The 19,389-nt window shown below is 39.4% G+C and overlaps 1 protein-coding gene across 5 annotated transcripts in view; it reads left to right on the forward strand.

Annotated features, from left to right (window-relative positions):
* Positions 1 to 19,389, forward strand: part of HMGN3 (high mobility group nucleosomal binding domain 3) — a 37,008-nt gene that overhangs the window by 5,580 nt on the left and 12,039 nt on the right. For all 5 annotated transcript variants that reach the window (XM_084981322.1, NM_001244502.1, XM_005659421.4 and 2 more), the window contains one exon: positions 17,987 to 18,037. In XM_084981322.1, the coding sequence (XP_084837448.1) occupies positions 17,987 to 18,037 (51 nt within the window). The remainder of the gene's footprint in view (positions 1 to 17,986; positions 18,038 to 19,389) is intronic.

Genomic DNA, 19,389 nt, shown 5'->3' on the forward strand with positions numbered 1-19,389 from the left:
TTTAATTAGACCCTGTAGATCTAAAGGCCTTATCTTATTTACTCATGCTCTTCATTTAGTGGTGAGTGGGTCAAGAAGAATTTGAAATGCAAAGCCTAAGATAATGGATGGCCTATTAAGAATACTAATACTTTAGATTCACTATTTAAATTTAATTTTTATGAAAGTGTTGTTTTTCCAGTACTAGAATGAGAACATTAGAAGGAGGCCAACATTTTCAACATTTATCTGTGGTTTCATTACAAGGTTGGGAATTCTAGTAGAGTTGTCAAGAAATGGGTTACAGAGTGAATTGGTGCCATCTCCTTTCCTGGGAATTATTAACAAATTTAGACAAATAGTAAGTTAGATGGGCACAGTTTCTTTATTATAATGGACCCTGATGTTCTGGAATCCTTGTTGTTCGACTCAGGGTTGGAAAAACATTATTCTTAAACATTGTCCTCACTGCCCACCTGTCTTAAGGAAACAGAAGGGTTGAAAAGCAGAGGAACTGACTTGATTATTACTTTATTTTCCTGGAAGGCAGGACACCCCAAGAAGCTAGCCAGACATCCTGGAACTCAGGGCAGAACTGTGTGCAGGCATATATGTGTTGTCGCTCAGAATATCAGAGTGTTTTCAGAGGTGGGAAACCTCTCCTTGATTAATAGAAAGGCTTTTCATTAATTCCTGCAGCCCAAAGACCTGGGCTGGTAACTGGACAGGAGCAGCTACAAATTAAACATGGCTACATGGTCATCCAGCCTACAAGCCAAACCTTGGAGCCCCCCCGCCATGGGACCCTGGAATTCACTGGAACTTATGTAGGCAACCATAGACATTAGGTAAAACCTGCCTAGATGCAAGAAAATGGAGACAATCTGGACGTTGCTTTTTGAGATCTGGGAAGCTGGGTTATTTACATACTACTCCACGATATTTTTATGGCTAACGCACTACCTGTTCTACATTATAGTAAGTTTTGAAAGTGCCCCCATAATACTTTTTTTTGCCATCTTGGCTTCTTTTTTCCAACTTTTCCCAGAAACCAAAATATGTTATTTAATGAGCACTGTTGAGGCTGTTCTGCAGAGTAAGAAACAGCACTAAGAAAGTCAATAAAAGCATCTAGAATCCTAGTACTGATTTCCTGCCCCAGGAACACAAAGTTGCTCTCATCGAACTTCCAAGTGCTAAGAGTGGCAGGTGCAAGACAGTTGAATGAAGTTAAGCCTATATATATGTCCCAGATATATAGTATAGATTTGAAAGCAGTAGGATAGATAAGGAAAGAAGGTGGACTTGGAGCCAGTCTTGAAACTGTGGGTGAGACTCTAACAGTCATTTTCTGTGTTCAGGCATTTCAGTGCCTCTTCTGATTATTTCTTAAAAGGTCTCAGGTATCCACTTTCAAGGCCACAGTAACCACATTAACATAAAACATTCTTATGCCATTTCTTAATCCTATCTTTGTGACTTTTGTCTATATCTTCATGTGTGATAGTCATAGCTACACAAGACCACATGGTTTTTATAACTGCAGTAGTATTTTTTGAAGCAGAACAGCGCTCAACAGAGATGAGTTCTAAAGTTGCTGTTAGGAATTCCCATCGTGGCTCAGTGGAAACAAATCCAACTAGCATCCTTGAAGACGCAGTTTCCATCCCTGGCCTCAGTGGGTTAGGGAGCTGGCATTGCCATGACTTGTGGTGTAGGTCACAGACGCAGCTCTGATCTGGCGTTGTTGTGGCTGTGGTGTAGGCCAGCAGCTGCAGCTCCCATTGGACCCCTAGCTGGGAACCTCCATATACCACAGGTATGGCCCTAAAATGACGAAACAGATAAATAAATAAAAATAAAGTTGCTGTTAAATCTCTTCCTGAGTTAGTGAGATTGAAATAAATTTGACTTTCTTGTATTCATTACCTAATTGATGGGAACTCATTACTGACATACTGAGTGAAACAGAAAGGGAAATGATAATATTTGTGGACTCAGGTAGTGGCGGGACAATGAGTGGCTTAGTTCTAGACTATGCTGGTCAGACATCTGCAAATGCTTGTTATGTGATGAACTGATGTTCAGAGAAGCCTTAGCCAGTGAGGCCCAGAGCCATGGTCCTGGTATGACTCGCAACAGCAAACCCATTTTCACATCCATCTTTGAATTTTTCCAGTTCCTCCTCAATGGAACTGTTGGAGATGTCTAGCGTGTCACATCAGACGTTCTCTAATGAGGCAGTTTTCCAGGGACTTGGGTTATAAACACCAGTGTCTCTCTATACTTAAAAATGGAGGTTTAGGAAGTGCTCGTTATGGTGAGATGGAAACGAATCCCACTAGTGTCCATGAGGATGCAGGTTCGATCCCTGGCCTTGCTCAGTGGGTTAAGGATCCTGCGTTGCCGTGAGCTGTGGTGTAGGTCACAGACACAGCTTGGATCTGGCATTGCTGTGGCTGTGGTGTAGGCTCAACTCCTAGCCTGGGACTCCTGTATGCTGCACTTTCAGCACTAAAAAGCAAAAAAAAAAAAGAGGGTTTAGGAAGAAAAGTCTGTTGATCTGTAGCTTTGAGATTTGAAATTATGTTTTACTTCTTTTCATAAAATGGAAAAGCCTAGTAGTGCTGAGTTTGACATAGGGGTGCAAGAGTTCTGATTTCTTTCAAAAGTATATCACATAACACCAGAGACAGACTCTGTAAATGAAAATACAGATGAATTTGTCTCCATGAAAGTGAATAGGTTAATATGGCCAAGAAAAAAAAAATCCTGTTAACAACATCTTAAAATGTAAGAAAAACTGGGAAAAAATATTTATACCACATATCACTGAAAAAAGTGTGCTATTTTTTAAAAGATGAAGAGCCTCACATGTCCTTGTAGAAAACATGTCTATCCTTATAAGAAAATAACAAATTCAATAGAAGGAAATACTTAGGTTTACTAGAAATCAAAGAAATGTTTATTATTAAGAATAATGAGATGTGAGTTTTTCAAACCTGTCTGGTTGGAATAAAAGATTGAAAGAATCAATGCCCAGGATTGAGTGACACTGACACTTATTTAAACAACTCTCAAGCAATATGAAGGAGAGTATAATTTCCTTAAAAAAATCATATTGAGGTATGATGTGTTTAATATCCATTCATCTATTCAGAGTATACAAATCAGTGATTTTTAATAAATTTGGAGCATCGTGTAATATAACCATCATCCAGTTTTAAACCACTCCCATCACTCCAAAAAGGTCTATCCCATTGCTTGCAGGCAATCCTACTCCCACCTGAGTCCCAGGCAACCACTGATCTGCTGTCTCTAGATTTGCTTTTTCTGGAAATTTTATATGAAAGGAATCAAACAATATCTGTTGTATCTGGTTTCTTTCACTTAGCGTCAGGTTTTTGAGGGTCACACATGTTATCACATGTATCAGTACCATTCTTTTTTATTTGACCAATAATAGTCCATTGTATGGATATTTGACCTTTTGTGTATCCTCTCACAAAATGATGAGCATTTGGATTATATCAGCTTGGGGTCCTTAGAAATAAGGCTGTTGTGAATATTTCTATGTGAGTATTTGCATGGACATATTTTCATTTCTCTTGGGAAGTTTCCTGAGGGTATAAACTGGTGAATGGTATGAAACTCTGTCTTCAATGTTTTAAGAAACTTCAAACCTGTTTTCCAAAATGTTGTACCCTCAGGGCAAGAGGGTTCCAGTTTCTCCACATCTGTGCTCATAGCTGGTAGTGTCATGTTTTTCTGCTTGTAGCCTTCTAATTAGTTTAGTTTACATTTTCAGAAGTAATGATGATGGGCATCTTTTTGTGTGTTTACAAGCGTAGTGGATATTTTAGGTGAAATGTCCTTTCAGATATTTTGTCCATTTTTAGGTTGGATTGTTCCTCTTGAGTTGTAAGCATCCTTTATATCTTCTGGATGTAAGTCCTTTATCAAATATATGATTTGTAGATCTTTTCTTCTGGTGTGTGGCTTTCTGAAAGAATAATTGTCTTGATGTCTTTTGAAGAACGAAAGTTTTTTAATTTTGATGAAAACCATTTAATATCATATCTAATAGATCTTTGCCTAGCCTAAGGTCACAGATGTTTTCTCCTAGAAGTTTGATAGCTTTAGCTCTTATAGTTAGGTCTTTGATCCATTTTGAGTTAAATTTGTGTAGAAGGTAAGATAAGGGTTGAAAAGACTATCCTTTTTCCACTGAATTGCCCAGGCACCTTTGTTGAAAATCATTTTGATCATAAATGTTAACATTTGATTTCAGTGCTCTGAGTTGTATTCCACTATCTGTGTTTATTCAGATGTTAATACTACATTATCTTGATTACCATGGTTTCATAATAAGTTTTGGTGCTGATAGTGCCTACTCTTCTTTTTCAAAATTGCTTTGGTTGTTACATCCTTTGTGCTTCCATATAAAGTTTGGAATCAGTTTGTAAATTTCTACAGCCTGCCTGCTGTGATTCTGATAGGGATTGAATTGACTCTCTAAGTCAAGTTGGAGAGAATTGCCTTCTTAGCTGTACTGAGTTACCTGGTCTGAAAATAAAAGGGGCTGACTATAGTGTGCCATCCACAAATACCTGCTGAGTTTAATTGCATTAATATTAATATAAAGCCTGTTTTTGAGCAAAGGCTCCAAAATGGCAGGGTTATACATTTTATCCACTTATTCACTCACTTCATGGTAAATAAACATTTATCAGGAATCACCTTTAGGCAAAGTACCATCACCTTGGGAAATTAAGTGAATTATTGTTTGAAGCAAATTAGTAAAGGCCCTTATTTTTAAGGATCTTTCAGTATAACAGGGAAGGTAATATACATATGGCAGTATTTATAATTCATGGCAAGCAGTGATAATGAGCCACAAGAAAAACTATGAGTTCTGAGTATTCAGAAGTATTAAAGTATTCAAAAGTATTCAAAAGCTCTGAGTATTTGTACTGCATATCCAAAGGACAAACACTGACAAAAAGTTGTCTGGTTAAATGGGTTGGACATTCTAGCTTTTTTTTTTTTTTATCTCAAGAGGATCAATGCTAGTTTGTTAATAAAGGTGACTTGTTAAGTCTTGTTATCTTTGAAGTAGAACGAGGTTAAATTCAAGGCCTGTTATAGCAGCTGCGGTTAGACTGAGTACAGTAGCTCCCCTCCCTTATTAGTAAAGATGTATTGTCTTTCTTTTTTTTGCAATTTATAATGATTTTTATTTTTTTCCATTATAGCTGGTTTACAGTGTTCTGTCAGTTTTCTACTGTATAGCAAGGTGATCCAGTTACACATACATGTATACATTCTTTTTTCTCACATTATCATGCTCCATTTTAAGTGACTGGACATAGTTCCCAGTGCTACATAGCAGGATCTCATGGCTTCTTGGTCCCTTTGCTTTTCTTTAAATCACCCTCTTCAGTTTAAAAGGTAGTTGTTTGGGACCGTGTTTATAAATTCCCACATGTTATTTGACCGATTACCAAATTTTGAATCAACTTTGTAATCCTTCTGATTCTGTTTGGCCATGAAGTACTTGATGGCTCTGGTCTTTTAAAAAAATTTTTTGTTATTAAAGTATAGCTGATTTACAGTGTTGTGCCAATTTCTGCTATATACCAAAGCAGCCCAGTTATACATATATATATCCCTTTTCTTATATGATCTTCCCTCTTGGTCTATCCCAAAAGATTAGATAGAGTTCCCTGTGCTGTAAAGTAGGACCTCCTTGCTTATCCATTCAAAGGCTCTGATTTTTTTTTTTTTTAATTCCTCACAGTGCCTAGCACGGGTACAGTAACTGTCGAATGAATGCATAAGCCAGTTGTTTTCAAGGGAGGAAAGTGATAACTTTAATGATTTCATATCCTTGTTTGACAGATAGTCCAGTAGGACCCAGCTTTACTGTTTACCAGCTGTGTGATTGAAGGCTGTTACTTACCTCCTTCCTAAGCTTCTAAGTCCCTCATTCTCTGAGACGCAGTTTCCTCATCTGTAAGAATGAGCTAAAAATAGTCTACCTCATTGGGTTGTTCAAGGAATTAAAAGAAATGGTAAATGCAGGATTCTTAGCGTAGCGCCTCACACCTGTGAAACAGTCAATGGATGATCCTTATTGTGATGCTGGTTATTTTTAGTTCTCAAATTTTAGTTATGAAGAGAACTGCAGTGAAATAATAGGCTTGTAATAAGCTACGCTTCTATTTTGTAGGGCAAATGGCACACAGATCTCTCACCCTGTATGTCTAAGTAACTGCAGTTATAGAAGGAGATGTTCAACAAGCAAATAGCAAGTGTAGTGTTTTTGAAAGAACATAAGCTTTCATCTGGTGCATTTTTACATGGTTGATTTTTCTCACAGAAAAAAATTATGTTTAAAAATATCACCACATAACATTAAAATTCACTTGGCAAATCAGTTATCAGGTGATCCTCTTTTCCTATATCTTCCCCCTAAAACATGCATTTGTTGACACCAGAGTTAAAAATATTCCACTTTCCTGCAGGGTACAATTTGGAAATGGTGACTGAAACAAACACCATTTAAGCTGTCTGCTTTCACAGTACCTAGTATGTTGAAATATGATGTTATTCTCCTGAGTAATTTAAAAATCAGTGTTGAAGATAACAAACCAAATCAAAATGTTGAAATTTTTTTTCCCCCACTGGCTGCTTATTTATTGTACATTTCACTGCCTCCTTAGAAGACTTCCTTCAAATTGTGTGTTGGCTCCTGGTCAACGTATTTATTAAGTCCAGTGTTTTTACATCCTGTGAGCATGGCCAGAAACAGGACCATTTGGATTTGCCGGAGATAAATGCATGTTTGGTCACAAAAAGGACATAATAGGCATATTCAGAAGTAGAGAAAGAGAGAAAAAGGTTTTAAATCTCCAAAGTGGTACCAAAATGTAATCTTTTTTTTTTTTTTTTGTCTTTTTAGGGCCACATCTGCAGCATATGGAAGTTCTCAAGCCAGGGGTCAAATCAGAGCTACAGCTGCTGTCCTAAACCACAGCCACAGCAATGCCATATCCTTAACCCACTGAGTGAAGCCAGGGATCGAACCTTCGTCTTCACGGATGCTAGGCAGATTCGTTTCCACTGAGCCACGATGGGAACCCCGCCCCCACAAAATGTAATCTTTTAAGAGAATCCTCTGTCAGTAACAACATATACATATATTTTATTACTATTAAACTTTAAGTGGCTACCATTTATTGACTAACTTGGCTATACCCAACCTGGACTTTGTGCTTTATAGTCACGAGACACCTTAGCTTAAATTAAAATAGGTGAAGTTGTTAGAAGTAAATCCTCCTGGGCAGTATTACGGTGTTAATTTCATATTATATCACTTTATTCTACCACCAGTTCTGGGGGGCGGGTAGGCCTATCCCACAGATCACGGTTTCGACAGCCACCGTCAGCAACACCAAGGTGGCTTTCTGTAACTCAGGCCCCGTTCCCAGTGCTTTACATTAATGAGCTGAAGCCCCCCTCACAACCCCCCCCCCATCCCCTGCCACCCTGGAAGGTGGGTGCTGACCTTCAGAGGCCCTGTAAGTTGGGAGGGTCGAGCAGGGTCTTGGCTTCCTTTGCCCTGTGGCCTAACTCATCCACAGGGGGAATATATGGGATTTAATAAGGGAAAGGCGTGTCCCCAGCTCACACGTCTGGGAGGTGATAGAACCAGGACTTACACCCCAGCCTTCTTTTACTCAAGAATTTTTCTCCCGGCCGTTACACTGAATGTTTCTTTCTAATACCCTCATGTATTCATGTGTAAAGAAAGGTGCCCAGTGAATGAAGCAAGGATGATGCAAGAGGTATCTTTATATGTAAAGATGTGAGTGTTCCTCTGTTTCAGACGTTGTCTTTGTTAAGATAGAGGCCAAGGCCTTTGCTTCTAGGTGCCAGCTATAGAAAGTTACCCAACAGGTCCTTATTGTCTCTGATTATGCCTCAAGGCTGCTCCCCAGGGCCCAGGACTCTGGTTTCTGAAAGAGGCACAGTATCATGAAGGCTTCTGGGTATTTCTGTATATATATGTATTTTGGGGTATGTGTGTGTGTGTGTTTGTGTATGAATATATATATGAAGTGTATATATATATGAATGTATATACTTATATACAGATATATACTTGTATATACATTTATGTATATATATGAAGTATATATATATACGAAGGCTGGGTATTTCTGTATATATATTTTTGGTGTATATATGTGAATATATATTTATATATGTACTTATAAGTATAGATATATATATACTTATATATACACATATATGTATATATAGGAAGTATATATGTGAGTATATATATATTGAGTATACATATATATGAAGGCTGGGTATTTCAGCATATATATATACATATATGGGTATTTTAGTAACTAATGGACTGTAGGTCATACACAAGTGTATATGTGAAGTTTCTTCACCCATGCATTGGTATCTGAGTATTGAGAGTGTGAAACTTCCTATTTTCTCAAATTCAAAAACTGCTGGATTTGCTCTATTCAAGATGTAGTATCTTCTTCAATTTGTTGTATTTCACATCATAGGGATAGTCTGCTGTGACCAGGAACATGTAAACACCCTTGCACATTATATAGTATAATGAGAGGTTATGATGTAAATATTAAGCCACCATTGCTTAGGCATCGGATTTCAAAAATGAGCAGGTCTTATGTTTTTGGAACTCATCAGATAAGAACAAAAGCCTCATAGCTGGGATGATCTCCTGGCCCTAGGACTGGATGGATTTTTATTTCAGAGTTCTGGATTTCCAATTGATTAGTGTTTGAGTACAAAAGTTATTTGTTAAATTTGACTTCGTGGGAAGTTGTATTAGGTTTGCTGTATGTGGGAGATAAACACACTAAAGACATGATCAAAGTGTGAAGCTGTAAAGACTGCTTCTGAAGTTCCATATGTATGCTATATAATACCTTTTTAAACTCTATCTTTCCTGTCTACGTCTTGCTGTCTTTTACCTCTTCTCTTAATTATAATTTTTAGTTTTACCATTCCCCCTTTTAGTGGTCACATGTCCATCATGTCAGAGCCACCTGATTAGCTTTGCAGAAATAGAAAGGACACCATAACTGTGTTTACCATTTACTAGAAGTTAATTCCTATCTGGACAAACAGGAAAATGAAGTAATCATCTGATAACACCCCTTTACAAGCCCTGGTGTAAAAGCTAGAAGACTGGAATCTGGTGTGGTCTCCACCAGTCTTTACTGGGGACAGTTCTTTGACTTCTTTGAGCCTCTGTTCTTCATCTGTAAAATGGGAATATTGAGACAGTCCTTGTGTAGCTCAGCACTATCGAGAGGATCAAATACAGCAGCAGTACGAAAGTACATAGAGAAATGTAAAGTGCTATAAAAAATGGTGGAAATGATTTGATGTTTGGTCTTTACTTTTAATAGTGAGATAAACATCCTTGCATCTATATATGTGACCTTTTACAAACCCAGAATAGTAAATGAACATGCATCCCAACATGTATTTTTAGTGGAAAATTGTTTCTTGTTATTCCAACAGGCTCATAAATGAAGGGGACTAGGAAACACTCCATTACATATTGGGTGCTGCTTCCGTGGGTCTACAGATTAAGATATTCCCCAAACTGGAAGCCCTCTGCTCTCCTAGCATCCCAGATACGCATCCAAGTTCCAAGTTAGGACAGCCAGCAGAAGCCACTTAGAGTGGCACCGTGGGTGAGAAGAGGAACTCTGAGCCAGCCTACCCAGGTCTAAATCCCTTCCACTTACCACCAAGATTACCAACTGGGTCATCTTAGTTAAGTTACCTAACCTCTCTGGCTTCACTTCCTCCTTTATACAGTGGCCATGATGCTGTTTACCAGACTCACAGGATTGGGGTGAGATGAGCTCATTTAGATCATTGCTCTGCACATAAGTACAGTTCAGTACCCATGTTTCTTAAGATTGTGACTGTTCCTATGGGTCTTCTCTTGTCATTTTCCAAGACTCCCCTACGTCATCCTTACAGTATACACGTCCCTTGTGTGATTAGCATGTGTACCAGCATCTATTCAGATGAGTGAGATCTTTGGGTCCATCCCCGTAGGTTTACTTGTGAAGAAACTCAAGCCCAGGCATGTAAGATACAAGCCAGACCAGGGGCAGGCTTCTGATCTCATCCAGGAGTTTCCTCTACAATCCCATCAGCACAACATGTGGGAAGAGGTAACTTGTGAAAGAGGTGGCTCGGACCAGAGAGATGCATACAGAATTTTAAATTATGTCATTTTGATGATACACTTCCATTATTTATTTTTAATTAATTGCATTTTATCTTTAATGCAAGACTTGATGTTCTTTCTTTACTGAAGTATAGTTGACTGACAATATTGTATTAATATAATTTCCATTGTTAAATTATGATATTTATACCAAGAAAATGTCACTGAACACACTTGAACATGGCTTTTTCCTTCTTTCAGTTATCTTTTGTGACTGAATACAATGTGAGATGGTTTCCCTAAAAATATGCGTCAGAAAAGGGAGAGTTGCTGTTTATTTCAAGTTCATCCAGAGTCTGTTAAAGCAGAGTTTTACTCACTTTGATCTTATTTTATTTTGGAAAGACATACTAGCCTCATGGCCTTAATTAGCTATTTGGGTTTATAGATGTTGATTGAATTAATAGACACAGGCAAGGGAGAAAAAGGTAAGAAGGAAATTTAACACCAGTTTGATTACTTTGCATGTGATCTCTCAATTCCAAATTCTGGATTTTAAAGGGTTATTTTAAAAAGCAAGGCAGTATTGGAGGATCCCAAACATACACCTAGAGAATGAATGAAGGCTGTTTTTAGTCTTTCTGTTGTTAAACAATGATCCCTGTGACTTTGAATAAAAATTCCAGGGTCTGTTTCATGTGTCAAATTCAAATACATGAATATTTGAATTTAAGGGCAGTACCTGTTATTTGGGACACTTCATGAGAATTTCATGGACAGTGCCCCCATTTGTGGAGGGAAATTAATGTTGTGTTAATCAAACAATTGAGTTATGTGTCAAGTTTAGCAGAAGAGTGAAGAGTTAATCATGGACACATTCCAGTCGTTCTCTGGATGTGTTATTTGGATCTTTTTGTCCTAGAATGGTTTTCCTTGGATAACTAGCTCACGATTGGAATGCTTTCTTTTCCCCAGCCTTAAGTGTATAACAGAAAACATTAATTTAATTTTATTTTTTTATAAATTAATTTTAAAAGAAAACCTAGGAGTTCCTGTTGTGGCTCAGTTCCTGTTCTGTGGGTTAAGAATCTGACTGGTATCCATGAGGATGCAGGTTCAGTTCCTGGCCTCGCTCCGTGGGTTAAGGATCTCATGTTGCCACAAGCTTCAGCATAGGTCACAGATGCAGCTCAGATCTGGTGTTGCCCTGGCTGTGGCGTGGGCCTGCAGCTGCAGCTCTGATTCGACCCAGGAACTTCCATATGCCGCAAGAAAGGCCAAAAAAGAAAATATAAAGAAAAAACTTTAACATATTGGCCAGCAAGATAGGGAAGACCCCACCCAAAGTAATCCATTCCCAGATGAAAAGAAGTGATTGTTGGTTCATTTGTGGTGTTGCCTCTGCTCCAAGCTTTCCTGTATCAGTGTGGAAAACCCAGGAGTTAAGGCTGGACTTGCTCCGTGGCTGCCGACTCATGGTTCCTGGGATTTCATACATACTCCAGGCTTTGAACGAATTCACTTAAGTTATAAGGGACAGTAGTTCCTGTCCCTTAAAATCCTGGAAGGAAAACTCTAAGAGCCCACACTTAGCAGTCAGCCTTTTGGAGACTTTAACATCCAGTTCTCGTTCCTCAGGACCCAGAGCCCTCCTCTTTCTTCTCCTGTGGCTGAGAAACATGGCACCAGGAGGTTCCAGCCCTGTGTTCCCAGGTTCCTGTCACACCTTCAGTATTTTTCTCTGTAGTGGCAAATTCAGAGGCTAAGCCCACCTAGAGCTGTTCTCAAGCATCTGTTGAAGGGCCTAGGCCTTTTCTCATCTTCTCTGATGCCTTCCTGAGTTTGGACAGAGAAAGTTGGGTTCGTGGCCCCCACAGGAGCCCCTCTAGAAGGTGGTAACAGCCATTTATTGAAGGGCAAACTCAGCAGTTGGTGATATGTCCTATTAATTTCTACAAGATGGTCAACAGAATAAAAATTCTGTATTTCTTTTCTTGGGTTCTTGAGAAGGGCTAGAGGTCCGGCTGTAGTCTTAAGGAAATCTAGTTGTGCTCCTGCAATGCATCTTAGGTCCTCGGATGCAGGATCCTGGCATCTTGGTGTAAAGTGAGAATGTGGGTGCAGTGGGCTGAGGAGCGCTTGCCCCCTCCTCCCAGCTCTGCTCCTACATCTGCTCAGGAGGAGCATTTCTGAAATAGTGTTTGTAGGGCTCTTGCTTCTCATCTGGGCCAAGTCCAGATTCCTTCTTACCATCAACCAAAGAAATGACTGTGAATTATGTGTCTTGAACAGAAAAGGAAGAGGTTGTGTGGTGAGCCAGACTTTAAGCCATTTAAGAAATACAGAAAATGCTAATGGTCCTGGGCAGACCATGACCAACTGAGCCACTGCCAACTGGGCTTAGCACTTAGTGTCCCCCCTTAATATTGGTAATATTGGGGGAACATTAAATATAGAAGAATCCAGGAAATAATATGACATACCTATTTACTCATCACTCAGAAATTCCACATTTTTGGGATCCCATTTACTTCAACTCTTTCTAAAAAAAAAAAAAATGCTCCAAAGTTCAAGTTCATAACACCCCCTTGGTTCCCTTCCTTGTCAGCTTAGAGGTAACCATTATCATGAATTTGATGTGTGTCCTTCCAGTCCATGATTTTATGCATTTCTGATGTGTATATCATTTATAAATCCATAATATTGATTTGTACATCTTTTAAAATTTCTAAAAGTGGAATTATGTACCTGTATTATTCTGTTTTTTCTGTTATTTGATATCATAGTAAATGAGTATGGCTTCTTTAGGTATATTATAAGTAATATATTAGGACTTTTTCTAATGACTTATTTTGTGGTTTCTATTTATCACGTTTTCATTTGTTTTGTTCTTTTCTTCTCTGTCTTTGATTTGTAAACTTTGCCTTATTCCCACTGTTACTGATTTGTAAGTTTCTATATCCTTTTTATTTTCTTAACATTTTGAAAGCCTGTCTTTAAATTTTGTTTTTAACAAAGTCCGAAATTATTCTGTGTCTGTGCCATCCTCCAGGACAAAACCAGGACCTTCACGTGCTATGACTTGTGGTCTGGTCACACTCCTTTTTCTCTTGTGTGGTTGTTATTTTCTACAACTGTGTTGTCCAATGTGGTGACCACTAACTGCTGAGACTATTAGCCACTTAAAAAGAATGAGATGAATTTTTAAAATTCTAATTTTGCTCAATTTAAATTTAAAACTGGGGAGTTCCTTTCGCGGCTCAGCGGTTAGCGAACCTGACTAGGATCCCTGAGGATGCAGGTTCAATCCCTGGCCTCCCTCAGTGGGTTAAGGATCTGGCGTTGCCGTGAGCTGTGGTATAGGTTGCAGACGTGGCTTGCATCCCGCATTGCTGAGGCTGTGGTGTAGACCGGCAGCTGTAGCTCCGATTTGACCCCTATCCTGGGAACCTCCATATGCTGTGGGTGCAGCCCAAAAACAAAAACAAAAATTTAAAAACTGATTTGAGATTCAATTATTGAGAAATTTTAAATATGTTTGCAACAACCCAGATACGTGAAACTACTATAAACTTTATGACCTCTAAATATGGATTAGGTACTCCTGGTGAAAACTCAGTATCTGAATGGAGGTATACTGTTAAGTGTAAAATACCTGCCAGGTTTTGAAGATTTAGTGCCAAGGAAGTTTGTGAACTATCTCAGTAATTTATCTGTTGATGACATGTTGAAATGGTAAGATGTTAGATATAGTCATCTAAATAAAATACATTACTAAAATTAATTTCACCCATTTCTACTTTCTTCATGTGGCTATTAGAAAATCTGAGATTATGTGTAATAATTCTATAGGGCAGCACCGGTCTAGGCCTTCTGCTGAAATATTTTTAAACATACAAAAATAGGTTCTATAGGCAATAATTAGATCTGCCAGCATATTTTAGGTATTTTTCTTATATATTTTCCTTCCATCTTTTTTTTTTTTTTTTTTTGTCTTTTCTGGAGCCGCTCCCGCATGTGGAGGTTCCCAGGCTGGGGGTCTAATCGGAGCTGCATCTGCCGGCCACAGCCACAGCCACAGCCACAGCAATGCCAGATCCAAGCTGCGTCTGCGACCCACACCACAGCTCACAGAAATACTGGATCCTTAACCCACTAAACAAAGCTAGGGATTGAACCTGCAACCTCATCGTTCCTAGTTGGATTCGTTAACCACTGAGCCACGACGGGAACTCCTATTTTTCTTCCACCTTAATTCATTTTTCTTATCTCTGAATTTGATCCTTTAGTAATAGATCCTTGTTGAAAGAAAAGCTCAGTTAAGAGTAAACGCTCTTAGTATTTGCATTCTGAAATTTGTTTCCTTACATTTATAGATGCTGGTGCGAAATAATTCTTTGTAGATAACCCACCTGTTAAGTCTGATAACTTCGAAAGGTTTTCCTCATTTCCGTTGTCTTTCCATAGTTTTGTGATGTCTCATTGTTTGGTTTGTTTCCCATTTGTGCCTTGGTGTGAGTTTTCCACCTGGAGACTCACGACTTCATTTTGGGGAAATTCTCACCCATTATGACTTTGCACAAATTCCCACTAGTATCTCTATTCTCTGCTTCTGAATGTCTTTAGATAGACGTGGGACCTTGTGATCAACCACCGTGTCCCCAACCTCTTTTTTATGTTTTTCATCTCTTTTATGTTTTTCATCTTTTTTATGTTTTGCTCTTGATTGCACTTTGGGTGAATTCCCCAGCAGCCTGTGACAGTTCATGATTTTTCTGCTCTTGAATATAATTTCATATGTGGTGATTCAGAAGACTCGCTAAGATCTCAGGTATTGTGTTGTATAACATGTGTATAATAATTCACAATCTGGGAAGTGTTCTCCCCAACATCTCATCTGATCGTGAACATGACCCTGTGAGACATTATCATCTATCAGATGAAGAGACTGAGCCAGGTGATCAAGTCACTGCCCCAGATCACACAGCTTCTATGTAGGGAACCAAGATTCGAGCATGGCACACTGCCCCACTGATCCCAAGGTAAAGGTCACTTGGCTTTGTTCATCTAATGCTTTGTGGAGAGGTTGCCAGAGAAACCAGCGTTGCTGGAGCTGTACACCTTCATGTCTCCAGTTTTACATGCATTTGTCTGAAGGCATTAACATTCTCAGTTATACCTGCTTTTTTTTTATAGGGGTTCTTTCCAAGTTTCTTTTTTTCAATAATTTGCATCTACTACAAACATGATTGGCTCAGTGTTTAGAGAGTGAGCTTTCACATTGGTGTCACAGATCCCCTGCCTAGAAGAATATTGAAAGTAACATTATTAACATCAGTTTTTAAAATTTGTTAAAATGCCACTTGGCATCAGTTGTAGCTTTGTGCTGCTGCTGCTGCTGCTGCTGCTGCTGCTGCTGCTGCTGCTGTGTGTGTGTGTGTGTGTGTGTGTGTGTGTGTGTGTGTGTGTCTTTTTAGGGCCGTATCTGTAACATGTGGAAGTTCCTAGGCTAGGGGTTGAATTGGAGCTGCAGCTGCCGGCCTATACCACAGCCACAGCAACACAGGATCTGAGCCAAATCTGCGACCTACACCACAGCTCACGGCAACACTGGATCCTTAACCCACTGAGTGAGACCAGGGATCGAACCCAGTCTTCATGGATACTAGTCAGGTTCATTACTGCTGAGCCACGATGGAAACTCTTGTGCTGTTTCTTTAAAAGCCTATCAGGGAGTTTCCACTGTGGCTTAGAGGGTTAAGAACCTGACATAGTGGTCATGAGGATGCAGGTTTGATCCCTAGCTTTGATCAGAGGGTTAAGGATCCAGTGTTGCTGTGAGCCGTGGTGTAGGTTACAGATGCAAAAGTGTTGCTGTGGCTGTGGAGTAGGCTGGCAGCTGCAGCTCTGATTCTACCCCTAGCCTGGGAACTTCCATATGCCAAGGGTGTGGCCCTAAAAATTGGGGAGAGGGGGAGGAAGGCTATCAGTTACAGATGGAGGGTAGGTACCCAAGATTGAATCTGCCAAGTGGCCTGAAAAGTAAGAATGAGAGCCCAGCACTTTAGACAAGAGAGAGTCTGGTTTGTGACCAGGAGGGTCACGTCTGTAGCCATGGAAGTGAGCAAAGCCAAATGGCTCAGCTAGGCACTGTCTTCATATGCTCAGACTTTCTAAGATTTTTCTATCTCCAACTCAACTGGCTGATATGGCACAAGATCTGTGCAAGAGCTCTCTTTGCCTTCATGATAGAGAAGTTTCCATGTTCTTAGGAAGTAGTTGGTTGATTTGTGAACTAGGGAGAGCTGCATGGACATGGGGGGTTCTGACAAGAGAAAAACTGGTGGACTCTGGGTTAACAGGCAACCCTAGGGGAGAAGTGAAAGTTCCCAGTGTCCTTTTTCTTGAAGAAAAGCTTTTGTCTTTCTCAGAGACTTTATCTACTTCAGACCTGTGTTTTACATATTGCTTTATAATCTGAGTTTTAAAATGTAGCCTTATTTGCGAATTTGATCCCTGGCCCAGGAATTTCCACATGCTGTGGGTGCGGCCAAAAAAGAAAAATTTACCATTATTTTATGTGGATTTCCCGTGTATTCACATAGCATAACTACTTTTGATCCCATTGCATTAGTAGTTCATTCATTTCCTCAAATATTTCTCTGATATTTACTGGTCCTGTGAGTTGTTTCCAGTTATTTCATATTAGAAACAGTACACAAAACTGTTTTTATGTGGTTTCTTTCTTTTAGTCTTGGTCCCCAAATTGGAATTACTGGGTCACTATATGGTCAGTCCTATGTGCCTTTTTCATATTGCCAGGTTGTTCTTTGAAAACGTTATATTAATTTATATTGTCACCAGCCCCAGCAAACAGTGGGTTTTAGGAGCTTTTAAATGTTTTTCTCATTTCATCAGATGAGACATTACCTACACCTGTTTTCTTTTCTTAAGCCAAACGTGCCAAATGTTGTTTTGCTATTTGTATTTTTTTTTTTTGCCCCGGAAACTCTCTTCCTATCTTGTGTTAATTTACTAATTCGTTTCATTGTTTGAATCTTATTTATTGTCTTTAGCCAGTCAAAATAGATTGGAGTAATTGATGGATCTCATAGATCGAAGTGTATTTTCCCTATTGGCTGCAGCCTAGAAAGGAGTCAGGTGGAAGCTGTCAGGAGAGTGAGCAGGTGCTGGCCCAAGGAATGGATCAAAATCAGGAAGGGGATTAGGCAGGGTGCTTGGCTGTCCAGTCAAGGCTGAGAGTGTGGGAGAGACACTGGGTGGATCATGGAAAAAGAGGAATTCATCATCAAGTTGTCAGGTCGTATCAAAAAATAGGCCAGAAATCAAAGCTAAGCTAGTAGGGGATGAAAATGTGCTTCTGCACTTGGTTTGGGCTTTCCCAGCATGCAGCTCTCGCTTTAAAGACACAAAGTGCCTGAAACACATGTTGGATCCTAGGCACCCCTGCTGCTGACCGCTGGGTCCCTGTTCTTTGCCTGGTGGTGCAATCAGTGAACGTTGATTAGCACTCTAATGTACATTGAGAACAGGGGCTCAGATCAGTTCTTGCAACACTCCTGGTTTAAAATTAGAGCAGTTATGCAGATAAATGCTCTGTGTGTGTGTGTGTGTGTGTGTGTATTTAAAACATATCCTCTTAGAAAATTACCTTTCCCTGCAGAGTATTGTTGGCTTATGTGGTCCTTTAATACATGTTTTCCAATTTAAATATAATTCACCAAAATATTTTCTTTCTAGTCTCCGGAGAATACAGAGGGAAAGGATGGTTCCAAAGTAACTAAACAGGAGGTAAGTGTATCTTTGATGTCCTGTATTTAATCATTAACTGGAGGTTTTAATATTGTCATGATTGTCTGCATCTGAATGAGCACTATTCTAAACAAGACTGTGGAGGAGTTCCTGCTGTGGCACAGTGGGATCTGGGAGTCGCCGAAGCGCTGGGACAAAGGTTTTTTCCCAGACCCTGCACAGTGAATTCAAGGATCTGGTGTTGCCACAGCTGTGGCACAGGTTTCCACAGTGGCTTGGTTGCAGCTGTGGTTCAGATTCATTCCCTAGCCTGGGAACTTCCTTATATGTTGCAGGGCAGCCAAAAAAGAAAGAAAAGAAAATAAAAAGTAAACAAGATTTCGGAAACCATGTAAACCAGAGATAAAAGTGAGGCTGTGTAGCCTCACTTAGCCTGGGTGGGTTTCAGCTAAGGGCACCCATGAAGCATTTTCCACTTACTCTGTGGTTTATGTTTCTACCTGTTGGTGCTGCTGTCTGTTAAAGCAGGTACTGAGAATTCTTTCTGGGCAAAGAGTGAGATAATAGGTAAATTCATCAAGGAGAACAAAGTCCACCTTTCACAGCAAGGAAATGAAAGACTGTTGATTTAAGAAATTCTTGGCTCCCAGTGAATGAACCAGAAACTATATTGGGGGTTCTGAAAATTTGCCTAAACAGAATCATCTCTAAAGTCAAAAACTACAGAAGGATGAATAAAATGTCAGTATTAAAAATTTTATTTTAATCAGGAAAATGCTTAAATCTTGGGGTAATTAGACAATACTTCTAAGAAGTTCGGTATGAAAATACAGAAAACTGAAAAGCCAGGAACTTGGATTTGACCTCGTGGTAATATCACAGACTTCTAAAGGACAAGCTAAAAAGCAAATGAGATGGTAACTGCAATGCCAGCTGTTCACTTTTGCACAGAGCTTTACAGTATGTGGACACTGCTGCTCTTAACCCTTGAACTAAGAAACTAAAAGGGGTCATGAGAGAGGCAAAAACAGTATCTAGTTACAGATTCTCAGATTGGGTGATTCATATTGTGTTAATAATTCAGAGGCTGTCATGAGACCAAAACCCCTACACAAGATTTGTACAAGGAAGTTCATTCTGCTGAGAGGAAAATCTTTAGCAGAATCTATAGAGAGATAATTGAAAAGCAGAACAAACAGAACTGCCTATAGCCAAATCCCCAACACCCATTTGCCCAGTGCTCAGTGTCTAACAGAGGTAGGGAGATAAAGTTGGTGGTCCAGAGTCAAGTCATTAAATGTCTAGAACTAACTGAACAGTGTTATCAAACCAAAATTCAGATGCTTGAATTTTCTTGAAAAATGGCAGAAACAATTTGTAGGACAGTTGGC

Source organism: Sus scrofa, chromosome 1 (genome assembly GCF_054392235.1).
Source record: "Sus scrofa isolate SSC_HxYL_T2T_F1_AM1 chromosome 1, Sscrofa_HxYL_maternal_Yorkshire_Landrace_v2.0, whole genome shotgun sequence".
Lineage (NCBI taxonomy): Eukaryota > Metazoa > Chordata > Mammalia > Artiodactyla > Suidae > Sus > Sus scrofa.